Source organism: Telmatherina bonti, assembly GCF_933228915.1.
Source record: "Telmatherina bonti genome assembly, chromosome: 12".
Lineage (NCBI taxonomy): Eukaryota > Metazoa > Chordata > Actinopteri > Atheriniformes > Telmatherinidae > Telmatherina > Telmatherina bonti.
Window position 1 is genome coordinate 31,603,223 of NC_136610.1, and position 17,427 is coordinate 31,620,649.

At 42.8% G+C, this 17,427-nt stretch overlaps 2 protein-coding genes across 6 annotated transcripts in view; both read right to left on the reverse strand.

The window, feature by feature from the left end:
- LOC306763113 (cytoplasmic polyadenylation element-binding protein 4-like) overlaps nucleotides 1-5,626 on the reverse strand; it is a gene marked incomplete at its 3' end in the record, with an annotated part of 11,065 nt that extends 5,439 nt beyond the window's left edge. For 2 of the 4 annotated variants that reach the window (XM_079249818.1, XM_079249816.1), the window contains exons 1-4: nucleotides 5,504-5,626; nucleotides 3,458-4,564; nucleotides 3,277-3,375; nucleotides 2,466-2,556 (exon numbers count right to left, since the gene is read on the reverse strand). In XM_079249818.1, the coding sequence (XP_079105944.1) occupies nucleotides 2,466-2,556; nucleotides 3,277-3,375; nucleotides 3,458-4,522 (1,255 nt within the window). In that variant the 5' untranslated portion in view covers nucleotides 4,523-4,564; nucleotides 5,504-5,626. Of the gene's footprint in view, nucleotides 1-2,465; nucleotides 2,560-3,276; nucleotides 3,376-3,457; nucleotides 4,565-5,503 lie in introns of all 4 variants that reach the window. The other 2 variants (XM_079249817.1, XM_079249815.1) reach the window with 1 other exon arrangement.
- Nucleotides 5,627-9,492: 3,866 nt separating this feature from the next.
- stc2a (stanniocalcin 2a) lies at nucleotides 9,493-15,718 on the reverse strand. 2 transcript variants are annotated; one of them, XM_079249986.1, is made up of 5 exons: nucleotides 15,391-15,718; nucleotides 13,433-13,452; nucleotides 12,573-12,784; nucleotides 12,008-12,367; nucleotides 9,493-10,410 (listed from the first exon to the last, which is right to left on the reverse strand). In XM_079249986.1, exons 1-5 carry the CDS (start codon nucleotides 15,527-15,529, stop codon nucleotides 10,377-10,379), a joined length of 765 nt encoding a protein of 254 aa, XP_079106112.1. In that variant the 5' UTR covers nucleotides 15,530-15,718; the 3' UTR covers nucleotides 9,493-10,376. The 2 variants fall into 2 exon arrangements, with proteins under 2 accessions (XP_079106112.1, XP_079106111.1); XM_079249985.1 differs by having other exon boundaries at nucleotides 13,310-13,452.
- Nucleotides 15,719-17,427: the final 1,709 nt, after the last annotated feature.

Sequence of the window (17,427 nt, forward strand, 5' to 3'; positions counted from 1 at the left end):
TGCCTCCCAATCACTCCCCTCCAGGTCTCACTGTCATTGCCCACGTGAGCATTGAAGTCCCCCAGCAGAACAATGGAGTCCCCAGAAGGAGCACCCTCCAGCACTCCCTCCAAGGACTCCAGAAAGGGTGGGTACTCTGAACTGCTGTTTGGTGCATAAGCACAGACAACAGTCAGGACCCGTCCCCCCACCCGGAGGCGGAGGGAAACTACCCTTTCATCCACCGGGGTAAACCCCAACGTGCAGGCACCAAGCTGGGGGCTGATGAGAATGCCCACACCTGCTCGGCGCCTCCCACCATGAGCAACTCCAGAGTGGAAGAAGGTCCAGCCCCTCTCGAGGGTACTGGTTCCAGAGCCCAAGCCATGCGTCGAGGTGAGTCCAACTATATCTAGTCGGAACCGCTCAACCTCGCGCACAAGCTCAGGCTCCTTCCCCACCAGAGAGGTGACGTTCCACGTCCCTAGAGTCAGCTTCTGCAGCCGGGGATCGGACCGCCAGAGTCCCCGCCCCTTGCTGCCGCCCAGCTCACATTGCACCCGACCCCTACGGCTCCTCCCGCAGATGGTGAGCCCACGGGAGGTGGGGCCCATGTAACCCTTTCGGGCTGAGCCCGACCGGGCCCCATGGGCGAAGGCCCGGCCACCAGACGCTCGCTCTCGTACCCCGCCTCCAGGCCTGGCTCCAGAGGGGGGTCCCGGTAACCCGCGTCCGGGCAAGGGAACATTCATGCCCAGGTTAGTCGTCATCATAGGGGTCTATGAGCCGTGCTTGGTCTGGTCCCTCCCCTAGACACCTGTTTGCCATGGGTGACCCTACCAGGGGCATAAAGCCCCCGACAACATAGCTGCTAGGATCTTCGGGACGCACAAACCCCTCCACCACGATAAGGTGACGGCTCAGGGAGAGCCGTCACCTTATTATTAATAATAATGTGTGTGCTTCAATTCCTTTTGTTTAATCAATATGGAAATTATTAGTTAATTTGAAGTTGGGCTACCCAACACTGAGTCACGAACTTAATTGTAAAGAAATAAAAAATATGTCTGCATACACAGAGACTTGTTGGCATGAGCAGGTTCAAATTACAGTAACAAAAATTGTGACATCAAGTGGTACTTTAAACACCTACTGGGATAAATCTGAACCAATAAGATTTATTGATGACAGTCGTTTGAAATTCAGTTGGCACACAATAAATTCTGCAGGTGAATATTTTCATAATGAAGCCAGTAATGAAAAGTACTGCATGCCAGCTTGAAATATTACCCAAAGCGACTGTTTTAATCAGAGTAAAAGATCTGAATTGACTGAAACATAATCTTGCCTTCATTTAAAGATAATCAAAACATCAGCTGAAAATATTTTTTTTAAACTGAAACAAAAAAAAACTATTTTTTATTAAAAAAAAATATATATACAGTACTCTAAGATGTTTTCTGAAGGCAAAATATCTTTTCTGACACAAAATACCACTAGTTGGTACTTGTTGGTGCATTGGAGACACATTTCAGTCAGAACCCACAAATACATCAACAAAAACGTAAAATCCACCCAGGCTTCAAAGCCATTCAAATGAAAAACATTAACAAAAATTAAAATAAAAATTTCAGCGGTTCCAGCACTTCTTTGTCTCAAATAACCACAAAGTGTCATAAAATCCAGCTGGATTCTTAAAATGGTGGCATGCAGCAAAGACAGAGACTTCAGCCTGGGACTGACTCAGGTTGCACTTAAGTTGCATTTCCAGTGACTTGAGACTTGGCTTGGACCTGTCTGTTATATCTTGTGAACAATCTTCATATTTTCTCATGTTGTGTTTGTGTCATTTCCCCAGAGGTAGCACTGACTTAGCAAAACAAAAACACATCTGCCCATGCAATCAAAACAAAGGCAGCACCGATGAATACAGTTGTAACTTTTGGGTATTAAAAACTTAATAAAAGGAATAAAAAGGGACCAATATAAGGTAAGCTCACTGCAACGTTGATGGTATTAAGATCCAAGACCCTGGATCCACCACATCGCATCCACATTTAGAAATACGGGGAAAAGGATAAAATATCCTACTAAGTATGGTCGTATTTTCCTAGGATCCCATGTAAATTTTTTGAAGAACTTATCAATTATCAAATATATATTTTCTGTGTTATCCATCGAAATAAAGTAAATGTGTTGAGGGAAAAAAAATTAGACATGTGTTAGTTTTACTGTACTCTAAGCATAATATGATGTCCAGCCCTTCTTGCACTACAAGAATATTGCTGCAAAATGGGCTTTTGTTGGTGCAATACAACACACAACAGTATATGATATTTACTGCATTTAAGTACAAATGCATAAATGTAAATTTGCTAATCCAAACTGTACTTCTTGTCAATTACACACAAAATTCTCTGAATTTGTATGCAGCACACAGCGAGAAAAACAATCCCCTCCTTACAATTGTTAGTGTGGGAACCAACCTTTTAAGGAGTCCTGTTCAGCCCTCATAATGTCAATCAGGGAGTTCTCCAGAGATTGCATACTGAAACCATCAAAAGGCCGTGTTCTCTCCTGCTGAAAGGGAGGAAGACAACAATTATGTCTCCTCACTTCCCTCCTCACCTGTTAAAGCAGTACAAGTTGTAACATCTTTAACACAGTTTGCAACAGTTCGAATATCTTTACCAGAAAAAAAACCCAGCCCTGTTGGGTGATTGAATTTAAATCTGAAAATGGAGACAAAATGTCATGAATAGCACAAAAAAAAACCTATTTGATGGTGGTAGATAATGTAAATATGCGATTTAGGAAGCTAATTAAAAGTTATCCCGAAAATCTGACCAAATTATGTTTCATTATTGACTACATGAAAAACAGTGAGGGCATGCAAAACTGCAGGGGAGCACAAGACTTTTTAAATCAGGACAAGAGGAAAGACATGTGATCACACCAGATGATAAGACTGCTCCATTTAACCAAATGATCTAGATAAAACTGAAGACATAGCGCGCACACACAAGAAGTTTCAATTCATCCATTTAGTCGCCCGCACTGTCACATATCCTGTTTAGCTAAAAGGCTTTTTTATTACATTTGACACAGATGAGTATGTCAACAAGCCTTAACGTCATTTGCCCCAAGAAATCACACAAGACATTTTTATACTCATAAAAAGGAGCCACAGTCCAAGTTTGTAGTCATTTTCACAAGAAGAAGAAGTTGCTGAAGTCAGTTCTTGTTCTTTCAGACTAACCTAAGTACCTTCAGGTTAATTTTATGTTGAGTGCCCACCTGGAAAGGATAAACATTGTCACTGCGGCTCATGCTGTCTTCCACCCAGCCCTTGTGATTGATGCCAGAGGTATTTCTAGGGAACTTCTGCGAAGGAACCTGTAGAATATAAATAACGTTTCATGCAAGTTCCCAAACACATTTAAATCAGTGCAAAGATGAGCAGAGTTATACAATTTACCTGGTTATTGGGGAAGGACTTCTTCAGGGGGGAGATTGAGTTAAGGCCCGTCATTCCTCCACCGACTCCCCGCCGGTACTCTCGGACCGGCTGTGTCCCTCCCCAGCCACCATAGCCACCTGGGCTCCAAGAGGTGGATGTGGGAGTGGAAGGACTCTGGTAACTACCCCAAGGTGAGGGGGGTTTGCTCTGAGCAGGAGCAAGGTGTGGGAGCTGGGTGAATGGTCCAGTGCGATGGGGATGCGGAGGGAAGGAAGGCTGGTGTTGATGAGGGCTAGCCGGGGAGCGTCGGTGCTGTTGTGGAACCCCTTGACCATGAGGATGGTAGTGCTGGGGATGAGGTGCAGGAGGGTGGTGTTGGGAGACTGGTCCGATCTGTGTGGAGAAACTACCTCCTACTCCAAAGCCAGGGCCAGCATGATGGGAGAAGTTCTGGAACAGTAAAGGAGGCCCATTGGTATTGGAGCCAGCAGGTCCAAAGAACCCTCCGACATCATCCCCAACCACTGGAGACTGAGTAGATGGGACAGCTGGGGACCAGTTATTGAAGCTGGTCAGAGAAGATGAAGAGGAGGTGGACTGTGCACAGCTGGTACCCATCCCCAAACTGTCCTGGTAGTCAAAACCACTTAGCACAGGGGACTCCATCCTCAGCTTCTCCTTCCCACCACTGCTCTCCAAGGAGCCCTTCTCCATTGAACCATCTTCAGGAAGAGCTCCCTCAAGCTCTGCTAGGCCTCCTCCAGGCTCCTGCTGGCTTGGAGACAGGGCCTGAGGCTGGGCCTGGACCTGAGACTTCTCCTGCATGTCCTGGAGGTCCAAGGCCTTGGACTTGTCTGACTCCAGAATCTCATCTTGCATGTTACTGTGCTGTGCTACAGAAGGGAACAGCCAAGCACTGCCCCCATTAGTGGAGCAGGTGTTGTTTACGAAGGAAGGGGGGCTGGGGGGATTTGAGGGGTGATGAGGGTGCTGGGGCTGAAGGTGAGGAGGAATCCTTACAGGGAAAGCAGATTTGCTACCACTGCTGTTCTTCACTAGAACTCCAAAGCCGTAGTCCCCCATTTAGGAAACCCAGTAAATTTTCAGTTCACTTTTGGCTTTAACCTACAACATGGAAACATGGGGGGGGGGTGACAACAAAAGCAAAAAAAGGTTTAAACTTGTCATGTTGATCTGATCACTAAAAGAAAAAGAAAAGAAAAAAAAAAAAAGACAGAAGCATTGTCAAACGCAGTGAACGTGCTTGGGCTGCACCCTGCCTGGTCTTGTGATGCAATCAATGAGATTAAATCACTGACTGGCGTGGCCATGGGAGGCCTTGGTGAAATATAACACTACAGCATGCAGACAACCACGGAAAACACCCAGCCTAACCAGAACAAGCAGCTATAACAGCCTGAGCTGGTTAGGTTGGCGTCTCCAAAGGTCGTTACGCAGCTAGCAGCAAGCTAACAGCTGCTCCGCAACCTTCCATGCGACCTATTAATCACGCAGTTTTTTTTAAAAGCACATTTATGTGTTACTGTGCAAACATGAACGCTCGAGCGCTGCGGTGGCTTGCAGAACACACACCTACCGACTAATCTCGCTTCTCCAGCAATGACCTCTTCATACGCAACCATTTAAATACAGGAAAATGCTGATGACGCCTCTTGCCTGCTCTGTATGTTGGGTAGTTCCCCTCACCAAGCGGCTAGGCTAGCAGAATAGCCGATAACCTCAGACACTTTCAGCATATTTGCAAACAATTTGCTGTGACGTCCTTCGAAATGTTGTTAATGTACACGGCAGCGTTGTCAGTCATTTGTGTTTTTTTTCCCCGACATGGCAAGTTAGAAATGGTGCACGGCTCTTTTAAACGACCTCGGCTGTTTCGTGTCCTGTATGTTCAATGTCACACAGCCTACCAAATCCTTGTCATCATTTTTTTTTTCCACGTCTCGAAATTACGATGCGCGACCTCAACAGCTGCTCTGATGTACTGTCAAGCATGTGTGTTTGATGCTGTTTTGTATATAGCTACCTTCAGTTCGGCGTCATTACCTTATCGTTTTGATGTTGCCATATTTTAACGTTTTCCCTTTTTCTGCATTTCCAGAGCAGCCGGTGTAAATGGTCTCCTCTCTCTTCTAGATGACAGCTGGGCCAGTCGGGAGACACTTCCGTCTACAAGCCCCGCCTTCACTGCAATTCACCAGCCACTGTGTGGAAGGGTTCCCCTGTGAAGTCCCGCCTACTTGTGTGAGATTTTACCTTCTGATTGGACAACTGCTCAGGGTTGACGCCCACGGCACTCTTTTCCAATGAATGGCAGATACAGCTTCCAAATAAGGGTGAAATGAAATCAATACGATGATTTGTAAGGAAAATACATTGACGATTAAAGAAAAATAGAAAAAAAGACCATAATTTAGGTGTTTCAGCGTTTGCAATGTCGCGTTTTACCATTTGCAATCATACCTTCTGAATTTAGATAGATTAATTTTTACTAAGCAGATATCTAGCTAGATAGATAGATAGATAGATAGATAGATAGATAGATAGATAGATAGACGCCTTATGCTCACTGATGCCTTATGCTCACTGAGTCAAATGAGATAGAACATAAGAAAAGAAGCAGACACACCTGAGGGACAATGATGCTATAATCTTGCTCAGTACACCAGTGAATGGCCATATTCACATATTCTTCTTCTGCATTCTTCATCGTCTCTCTCTCTCTACCAACATCAGATATTGAATCACAGGAAGTTCATATCCACCATTGAGTGTCAGTTGTGTCCGACATTATGTTGTGGTTAATTTAGCTTACAATTATGAAGGTCTAAATATTGATAATATTCATTGTATATTAGTGATTTCACCTGAGTTTTTCTGTTCTCTTCTGCAAACTCAGGACTAACTATCTGATTGTACTTTATGCCATTTGACTTCTTAGATAGATAGATAGATAGATAGATAGATAGATAGATAGATAGATAGATAGATAGATAGATAGATAGATAGATAGATAGATAGATAGATGAGTGGGTGGGTAAATGATGCTTGGATAACCTGGATTCAAAGCGGAATACTGCATAGCAATCTCATTAAAATAAGCTGCTGCTATTTTCAGAGCATAATCAAGCTTTAGAGTACATTAATTTTACTTAGGTCAGATCTGCGCTATCCCATTATCATACTGACATCATGCCTTTATTTAATAGAACCTAGATGGCATCTTTATGTGGCCATGTTGTCTGTCTCTTGCACTGTCCATCTTTGGCAAATAAACTGTTCTGTTTTCTGAGGCTGATCTATTATCAGCACTCTTGTTGGGTCAGGAGATAACATGTCATCTTGATTAAAAGTAGTCACCCATAGTATGTAGTAATCCCCTTGAAATGTTTAAAACTGCATAAGTAACAGAGATCCTATAGGAAAATGCTAAATTCAGAAACTGGCTTGCTGTTAATATGACAGTAAGGTTCAAAACAAGCTCAAATCTTACAACTGTCCTCTAAAGATTACAGGCTCCCAGGTGCTTGTTTGTCATAAAAACAATGACCAAAATAAAATCAGCAGACTAACTGGTTTTAGAAAGTACTCGAGAAAGAAACAGTGTCTGAAAGGCCACTAAGTTTCATTCACTTTCTTCTCTAGTGGTTAGAACATTATTTACTGTTTACATTTTCAGTCAGTCTTGTTAAAGCACTGCTTCAGTCCCCCAAGGCAGACCCACCCTTCATTAGTATCCTGTAGTCTCTGTCGAACATTACCCCACCCCACTTTCTGCAGGGCCTGTTGGGGTGGTTTAGCAACACAATGTGCCCTGAGCTCCTGGTTTCTTCATATAAATAACATGCAACTCATGCAGATGTTGCAGGTTTACATACAAGCATCTACTAAATGAGTGAGAGAGGCTTGGCATTGGTGTAATAGTGTTAGAAAGTAGGTTTTTTATTTCTCCTTTTTTTTTTTAAGTTTGTTTTAACTGACTATGTTGTTGTGTACAGTAAACCTTTTGAGTTATGTCAGTATTTTACCCCCTGAAAGCACAATACGCTGTTTCCCCAGTGTAATTGTGCCTCTTATTTTTTAAAGCCAAGCAGGTTGACTTGAGTATTTAATATCCAGTGGTAACACGAGTAATTTACAATTGTTTTTAGTATCCACACCGCAGGATTTATAACAATTTGAGGCCTAACAGTAGACAAAAACGGGGTGCAGGTATTCACCCCAAATAGTTCTTAAATGATTCATCTATGTAACTTAGGCACCCAGTCATTAATTCATTAGTTCACTCTGGAGCACAGGGCAGACATTCAGAGTGCCTGAGGCCAGCTTTCTCAGGTTTCTCTGCTCAGATGTACAGCCTCCCTTAGCGGCTCGGCCTTCTCTCAAATGGTTGTTTCCAATATTGATAGAGCTCTGTTGCTATACCAACCACGCAAGCTGGGAGATTTCTGGTCCAGCTAACTGCCTATTGTTTGGCAAGGTCATCCATCTCACACTCAAGTATTGTTACAAGAAACAAAGTGTGACACAGCATATTTTCTTGGATTTCACTGTGACCTTGCTTTTTTATCTTCCTGACTTACAATGAACAGATGATGCCAGTACTCTGTTCAGATCATTCCTTTCTCGATGTCATTTTAATATAAATGCAAAGGTTGAGAATGGATAGCATAACAAGACAAACCACTTCTGAAAGTAGCAGTGAAGCTGTAAGACATAGTTAAATCTTTGTCATGTATAGAAAGGAAACAGCCTCATGTGGAACTGCTGCAACTCTTAAGACTTAAGAACAACAAAACAGCCTTTTTTTTTTGTTTTTTTAGGAGAAAAGGGTAGTGAAGAATTTGCCATAGTCCAGGGTCCTTGAGTTGTCATTTTCAAATCATTATGCAAAAATGTTTGTCAAATTACTTAAAGGCAACAACAAAAGAAGCTACCCTGACTTTTTGTTTTAAGTCCAAACATGAAACTATTCCATATCCCACAGCGTGGCTACATCTCATTTAACTCTAAATAAAGACTTCTTTAAAACACAATATCACAGACAACCATGTAATCAGGGATATTTTGGAAGATTTGATTGTTTTCTCAGAGCTTCTAACACTCCTTCATAAGAGTAAACTTGCTGTCATGTCTAAAATTGCCGTCATGCCACATCTGTGGTTCCATTTAACTTTAGCTAGTTTTGTTATCCTTCTATAAAACCAGTGAAACACAGGATATTGGGGAGCAAATGCACCATAAAGTACCATTTGAAATTGAAGTGTGGGCTGCAAAATGCTTAACTGTTATAGGTTTATGCTCTTAAAGAATTTATGTGGCTTCAATCAGGCGGTTCAAATCACTCCTATTAAAAGTCAAACACCTGCTCCTGCTTCCGGTATCTGATTGTGTTAATTTGCAGAGGCATGTCGCCATCCAGTGGTGTTTTAGTATCTCTACATGCTCACAGACAACTGAGAACTGTAACTCCAGAGCTGCTGATGTTACAGAAGCCGTATGGTATGTCATGACTTGATATGTTGCTACGTGCCAGTCAGACTTTAGACAAGATGACAAAAGGAAGGAATGTGTGACCAGCTTCCGTATATGGCTCACAAGAGTCACTCTGTATATTCAATTCAACTCAGGAAATAACTGTGAGCCCCGAAACACCAGTTGGAAGGCTACCTTTCAAATGTGAGCACTGTCTAAATGTTTGGTGAGGCAGTGTACACTGTTGGGACAACTCATAAAAACTGACACCCAAAACCCACCTCCCGCATTGCACACAACCCAGAGCTGCTGACGTAACTGTTTAGGCCTCTCAATAGGGAGGATATTTCCAGTCCTTGAAACTTTAAACACAGCCTGTATTTCACTGTCAGGAAGGAGGTGGCAAGTCAAACAAGAAAACGGTGTCTTTTAACCTGTGCGTATACCTGAGACGTCAGACTGCCTCGGTCAGAGCTGGATGGCATATTAGCCCTTTAAGGTTCTGTTTGCACTTCTATGAAGACATATCTTGGAGAACACCAAAGGTTTTATGACACAAAATACTTTAATGAGAAGAAGATACATCCAACTTCAAGAGTCCAAAGATACTGTTAGGGCTGTGTGCCCTTACAAGTGAGTTACAAACGTCTAAACAATGTCCTGTGTTTTAAAGCAGTGAAACAAAGTCTTGTTGCTTAACAGAGGAAAGCAAATGATGTGGCAACGGAGCACTAAGTATGAAGGAAACAGTTTTTTTTTTTTGTTTTTTTTTAACTTTCCTTAGAACACGTACAGAAAAGCCATTTTTGAGCCACATTATTACAAAAAGCCATATCAAACCTAATGACGGAGCAGAACAGATTGTCATTTTACACACATACAGTACATTCTCAATAGGATTAGCTTATGTCTTGTGTTGAGATATAACAGTAATCCCAACTTCCACAACAAAAATTAAAAAAAGAAAAAGGAAAAACATAACACCTGAAAGCCTTACTTACAATAGTCTATAAATACCAGGGAAAAAAAAAAACTTTTATCTTACTTTAAGTATATCTGGACAACTGAAATATGAGAAATCTTTAAACCACAAAATCTGAGTTTTAGCTGCTGTTTGCACCAAGCACTCCTCACCATTAAGTGTAACATGCCACCATTCAATAGCTAAGGCATGTGACTAGCCTGAAATGGTCAAAAGCTTGAATCTGTGACCTAATAGAGGAAGAGGAATCCTAGAAGTTAAGACAGAGTGAATCATCACATTTAAAAAAGAGACATTAAGCTCTCCCTCTTGCTCCACTCCTTTCTGCCTCCCTGTGTTGCTAGCTCTTGGCTGTGGCCCAGAGGAATTCTCTGGTGGCCTCGGTAAATATAACATTTAGAATAACAGCGCCAGAGCCCCCGTGTGTGGACTTAACCCAGTTCCTGGGTCCTCGCTGCAGCTCTAACGGGCAGAATAACAGGCCTTCGTGTCTGACCTAGGTAAGAGACCAAGAAAGGGGAAAAAAAGGGCTAATTTAGACATGGCAAGAGATCTGGAAGGTTTCTGTCAAGCCTCTTTCCTGCCCACTAGAACACCAGACATGGGCAGCATGGCTCAACTGTAGAAAGTGGCTCAATCTGGTCCTAAGGAACCATGTGGGGATGCAGTACTTTGTGATGTCTTTGATAAGGAAAACCAGGATGCTCAAATGAAATATAGGCTTGGATTAGAAGGTGACTACTCTGGTAATATGGTCTTATTTTTTCAAGCTTCAGCAGTCCAACACAAACTAAGAATCATCCAAAGTGCAAAAATCTAAGACTTTTGTGGCTCAACACCATCATAAAAATAGCTAAACATTAAATCTTCCCCTGATAAAGTATCGTCCATTCACTTAAATCACAGAGAAGCGGTCACTGTGGACATTAACAAGTTTAGGCACCTTGTTTTATGATTTTCTTTTTTTTTTATATTTCAAACTAAACACTTTTCTCTTGGCTGCACCTCAATGGTCGCTGACAATCAAGTGGAAAACCAACTCAAAGAGAACGTATTACTACATCTGACAGTTTGTTTTCACTTTATGAACAGTAACGTCTCCTGAAGCCTGACGACAATCTGCGTCGACTCCAAAACGCAGCTTCCGAAGCTCTGCTGACAACGAAGAGAGCAATGCTAGGATTTTTGCATTAAAATGAGATGCATCGGAGATCCATCTTGTCTCTCTTCATTCTAGTTTTTACAAGAAACACATCTATATACACGAGTGTGACAAACCGTTCATATTCTTACATATACATCCTCTTCAGAGTGGACTTTCACTTTTAGAAAGTACAAGTTTGTTGGCTTTCTGCCACCATGCACTAAGATTCATATGTGCCAGAACTGGACAAAACCTGTACCGTTTGTGTTCAATTATCAAGTATCTATAGTTATAATACACATTCCCACTTTGAAACAACAAATGGTGTATGTTACATATCTACAGATCAATGTGTGATGGGTGCAATACTGAGAAAAGAACAACAGCTTGTCATATACTATGTCCATAGTATATCAGTAAATGTATATTGTAACTATATTTATACATGTTCATATAAATATAGATAAGTATTCTTCTATGTACATTTTGATATTTCAACATTGCATGAAGAATAAAATAAATAATGAAAATATAATCAAATGTAGTCAAATCTTACAATAAGCATGAATTGAGAAAATGCTATATTAGAGCCAGAATAGTCCCAACAGTTGAAATAATTATGATAATAACAGTTGTTATTGAATTTTTAAAAAAAAAAAGATGTGGCCTATAGTCTGGTGTAACAGTAGGAGCTGCACCACAATTACCCTGCACGTTTACCATGTGGGACTGCTGGAATGACTGGAGAGGCGGAAGAAGAACAGGAAAGATCAGGGCTCGTTTCCTTCTGCTCAGTCTGGGAATTTGTGCATACGTGGAGATGTGTGTATGTGTGTGTGTGACCGCGTGGTGGTGTGCATAGGTCTGCTAGTGTGGCTTTGAAATGTTGGAGGCTGTGGGTATGAGTGGGGGTTGGTGGGTGGGTGTCAAAGGTCTCTCGAGCTTTCACCTCCGGATGTCGGTGGCCTTGGGGTCTTCCTGCCCAGCCGCGATTCCAGCTTCTGTATTGTGGCGGCGGGATCCCTGACTGCGATTACGTGGGTGAGCGCTGAAGCCCACCTTGCCAGCTTTGTCCTTGTCACCTTGCCGTGAAGGGCGAGGGTGCTCTAGCTCATGGTGGGATGGCAAGGGGTGGCGGCGGTGCTCGACGGCGGAGCTGGCAGGGGATGGAGCGAGGGAGGAGCAGAGGCTAAGACTGTCACACAGAGCACCCCAGTTCTGCTCGCACTGCAGCCGGACACTCCTTGTCAACGCCTCCTTCACTTCCTCACCGCAGCTCAGGAGAATGTTCACCAGCTCCACGTATGGACTGTGCAGAGAGAGAGGCAGATTACTCACATAAATGCTTTTCATTTAATATCTAGAAGTACTATTCATCATTCTGTGGCAAATGGGGAGGAATAAATGTACCATTAAAAAATAAACAAACTACCAAAAACAAGCTGGGGAATTTTAAGGAATAATTTAAACTAATGATACATATTTAACCATGTGTAACAAGAGTAGCTGCTTACCCTTTAGGAAAAAGATCCTGGAAATGGATCATCTCCACCATCACAGCCACATTCTCCTTAGCAGCGGAGCACAGGTTGTGTTTGATGTAGCACTCTCTCTGGAGCTGGAACACCATCTCCTTAATGGACACACACTTTCTGCTGATGCAGCTAAACTTGTGCCGTATACCGTGTGCCATGCATCTTAGAGCATCCTTGATGAAGGACTTCCCCTGTGTGATTGGAGATACAAAGTCATTGGAAATGCCTTAAACTGATGCATCCACTGCAGAACAAGGAGAGAATTTGCCTCAAGTGGCTGTTGATGCTTCTGATAAGCAGATTGTACTTTGGAGATGCCATGCACCTGTTTCAGCAGTGCTGTGGTGAATTATGGATAGAATTTCTTCTGAATTAGTCAAAAAAAATATATGTAATTTCTAAGTATATGACCCCATGGGCAGTCTAGCCTGAGAGTTTCAATCTCCACTATGAAAAGAGAGCTAACTGGGCTTCAGGCCAGCTAGCTCGTGACCTGTGGTTCTTACACTACACATATCCATCCATTCACTTCCCAAAAAGGAAAAGGTATTGTTAGGAAAGTGTATTAATGACAGTACTTACAGAAAGAAAATAAGAGAAAAGAAACAGATTTGTTGTGAGGTATGTAGAAGATGTGTGTTGGAGTAGTGGAGCAGTGAAAAGGAATGTTGCCTCTGGTTATTCCATTTCTGCAAACAGAGGGATTAGCTTAGTACCTGAGAGTCAAATTTGCCAGCGTTATGCAGGAACGTCATGCAGATTTCCTGTAGCCCTCGTATCTCGCAGGAGTTATTCTCAAAGCACTCAAACACACCACAGCCGACATCCCCTGCACTCACCAGGCAGTGCTGGATCTCAGCTGGAAATAGAGAACAGGTTAGGGGAGGGACCTTATCATCCGTTTACAGCAGAGACAACAATTTTCAAAGGTGCTGGCAGCGAAGACCGTAAGGCTTGAAAGCACAACTTCTCTTAAGTACAAATCTCTATAAGCTTACGTGGCATGTAACCATTTGCACGCTCACAAGAGCAGTCACTAGTGTCTTCATGATTTAAGAGTCTGACAGTAAAAGAGAAAAAAAAAGCTCCAAAAGGGGGTAAAGGGTGGGGAGAAGCCTAATTTCCCAGGCTGAGAGTTCCTGCAGAGGAAGACTAGGTGACAGATATTACTGTGTCATTCTGCACCACAATCCATCTGCACTGTCTAGCATTGAGAGGGGATGCTGCATTGCAGATACAGCCTTTTACTACCACAAATGCAGTCATTTCAGTGAATACCCATTGACTAAATGTGCATCAACAAGTCTTTCATTCTAAATGTGCACTGACACAAGTTGCAAACTGGAAAAGCCATGTAGCTTTTTGAGAGGTGTCCTTGCAGCAATGCAGGCAGGAATTTTGGGAAATATCAATGCATCAGTTCCACTGACTTTCCTTCAAGGACTACTATCTTCTGTATGTGGCTTTAATTACATTCAATGCGCATTAATTTAATTTGATACGGAAGCAAAGTGTCTTAGTATAAAATATGGGACCAAGAAGAACCTGTCAGAACCTGTCAGCGCATCATGTGTAAGATTCTGCTCTCATTTCAAATTAAATGGTAGGTTTTGTTGTGGACCAACAGGTATATTAACAATTTGTAAATGAAACCCCATCCAAATTATAAGTAAACTCATTTGCTGTTGTGATAACAGATGGGCGTGAAAACGTGCCTGTTTCAGCCGGCATTGCGCACCGGTTACGCAAAGGAACCTCCGTCTCGACCAAAGCAAAATAAAGGATTATATGTGACATATAAGAAATCAAGCTTGTCAACAAAGAGCCTCTGTTTGGTGGCTTGGGGTGGCATTGCGATTGGGAGGGGAGGGCATGAGCAGCTACGGGGTTTGTATGCACGGAGCTGAACTTCAGTGCGCAAGAAAAGTGAGCCGCTGTCAGTCGTGCTTGTTTTGGCATCACGGGAATGTGCTTGGATCGTACGAGCTCGGCCGCAACGTGCATTGAATTACACAGTGGTGTTACCAGGGGTCTCTGCTGCGAAACCCACACTGGAGTTTGTCCCCATTTTTCACCGTGAGAGGGACAGATAACAATTACGATTAAATATTTCTAAGACAGGTTTGCACGACCGCTCAATGAGAACAATGATGTTGTCTTTATGACATGACAGCAGAACTTCACTGAGTTTCCTCAAAAGATGGCTCAAATAAATTACCTCCAGCCTGTCTTTCAGCGCCAACAAACCACCACCTCACCACACAACTAACCTGCTGGAGCACATAATCACCTATCATTACTGTCAGGAGCCAGGCTACCGCAAATGCAAAGGAAAAAAAAACTTTTTTTTCTTCCTTTTTTTTTCATTGCTGGAGATGACATCTGAAACAGTTACCTACAACGCGCGCTCACACATCCACCAGCGCGCACGCTCACCTAGATGTGCTGCTGTATGCGTTACCTATTATTACCTTGTGCCATTCTATTAATAGTTTACTAACAGATTGAATTTCTGTCTGAGACTATTTACTAAATATCAGATTTCCGGGGAATCGGAAAACGCCACTCACGTGAAACGTCTGGATTTATCTCACAACCGTGGATTTCACAAATCGCCCAAACGTGCAACCTCTCGCTCTCTCTCTCTCTCTCTCCCCCTCTCCACCTTCCCCTCACCCCCTTCCTCCTGCGTGCTTTAATTTGCAGCTACAGAAACACGTGTCCAGGGTAAACCCCACATAGGTTAACATCTGAGAGCAACTAAAGAAATCCTTTCATTTTCCATTCACACTCGTACCTGTATTCTGCAGAGAGAGGCGTCCTTTCTGGCTTGCAGGCTTCTCTGGGGGACTGTCGTGAATATCAATATTATCCGATCCCACCACTTGCTCCAGTACAGATAAAACCAGTAGCGCAACGGCCAGCTTGACCAACATTGCGTCTCGGAGAAGTGTGCGCCTCTATTCCCAGCAAAAGATCCGGCGGTGTGAGAGCGTGGGAGTGAGCGTGCGCGCGCGTATGTGTGTGTATGTATGTATGTGCGAGGGATCACCTTGGATCAGTGATCAGTGCAGCTGCGGCTTGGTGTCTTATGGGGCAGCTGTGAGACTGAATGCATGAGCTGGAAGGGATGCTGCCTATATCTCTCAGAACCCCGGGTGTCAATTTGGATGAAGGAGTTAAGCAGGTGTTGTCGGTTGGAGCTTGACAGCCAATCAGAGACGCAGAAATCCGCGTTCAAGGTTTTAGGGGAGTGTCTAGCGAAAGTCCCTTTTTTTTTTTTTTTTTTTTTGGGGGGGCAGAAAAAAAACAAAACTGGACTCATAAAGCAATATTCATGAGTAAGTTTAATGTAAAAATTCCTGCAGGGATTCACAAACCAAAATCGGCAAGAGTCAATACTATAAATCAAATTGCAGCCACTGTAATCCACATTTAGAGTCAAATCATTTGCAGGAGCTATATTGCAAGACAATTAACAAACCCTGCAGACAGTCTTGTATGGTAGCTTAGGTGGAAACAAATACTATGGAGGTGAACTTATTACCTGCTAAATCACTGAAGAACATTTGAATGCACAGAAAGAACATGAACTCTGTGGTGGAACTTTGCCATGCACAGCCTGATCATCTTAAACAAACAAAAAGTTTAAATAGTAATTTCATGATATAATAATTGTAGGATGCCATAATAAGTCTTTCCTTGCAGCTGAAAACTCATATAAATAGAATGTCTTTAACTAACTTTTTATGAAGAAGTAAACATGAAGAGCTCGGTTACACAATGCCTGGTTTTAGTCTGTGACGATGAGGTCTGCAAACCACTACTACAGGGAGTGATATAAGAATAGAGGGCAAACTCTGGCAGAGCTTCTCATTTGGAGAGGACTTTTTTCAAGAGCAACACTTGAGGGTGCCTTGTGGAATAAATGTGAGGCTGCTGAAGGAACATAAGGTGTTGGTGTTCTTAATGTTTTCGGTGACCTGATGGCCCTTTAAGGTAAAGGCCTCTATAGGAGCTAGTGGTGCCTTGTGAAAGTGCTGTTGTACCAGTAACAGGAGATGACCATGAAGGTGCAGGGTGGAGAAGCTGCAATTCGGTCTCAAGCCTCTAGGGGGCCTACTGATACTAATTGTTTAATCCTTTTGTTGATTGCAACACAGAATTTCTGCAACCTTGTCCATAATGCTTCCAGTAACTAACTGTCTTAACTCCAGACAATCACAGGTTCAATACAGACAAGCAAATATGTTCATATTTAGAACTCTAGACATTCTAGTTTTTCTTCCTCATCAAACCTGAATGTCTTTGGATTGTATGCGCACCCTCAAGGAAACCAAAGTTGACATAACATGCAAACTCTCAAAACCACAACTGGTGGTTTACTGTTAAAACTCCCAGGTGTGAAACAAACTTGCACCTCCATCGCTCGGCAGCATGACACCGAGGGGCAGGAAGATGGTTTAGTGTCCGTGTGTGACCCAGACCCTAAGACAAATGCATTACACCACTGCTCAGGCACCCCATGAAAGAACATGGGGAAACGATTGGGAGTTGTGTATGTGTGTGTGTGTGTGTGTGTGTGTGTGTGTGTGTGTGTGTCTGTGAGGAAGACCAATAAGAGGACAAGACAGACAAACAGGCATCTCATTGTGGCTGTCCAAATTTCATAGATCTCTGACTTTGAAATCTGTTTATCATAACATTTAATTTACTTTCATTAAATCCTTTTCATGGCAGACTTTGGCTCTGTTTGCTGGAAAAACTTTTAAAACCAAGGCTATATTTAGACCATCAATGAAACAAGCCTTAGCGGGAATTGGACCCCTGTTCT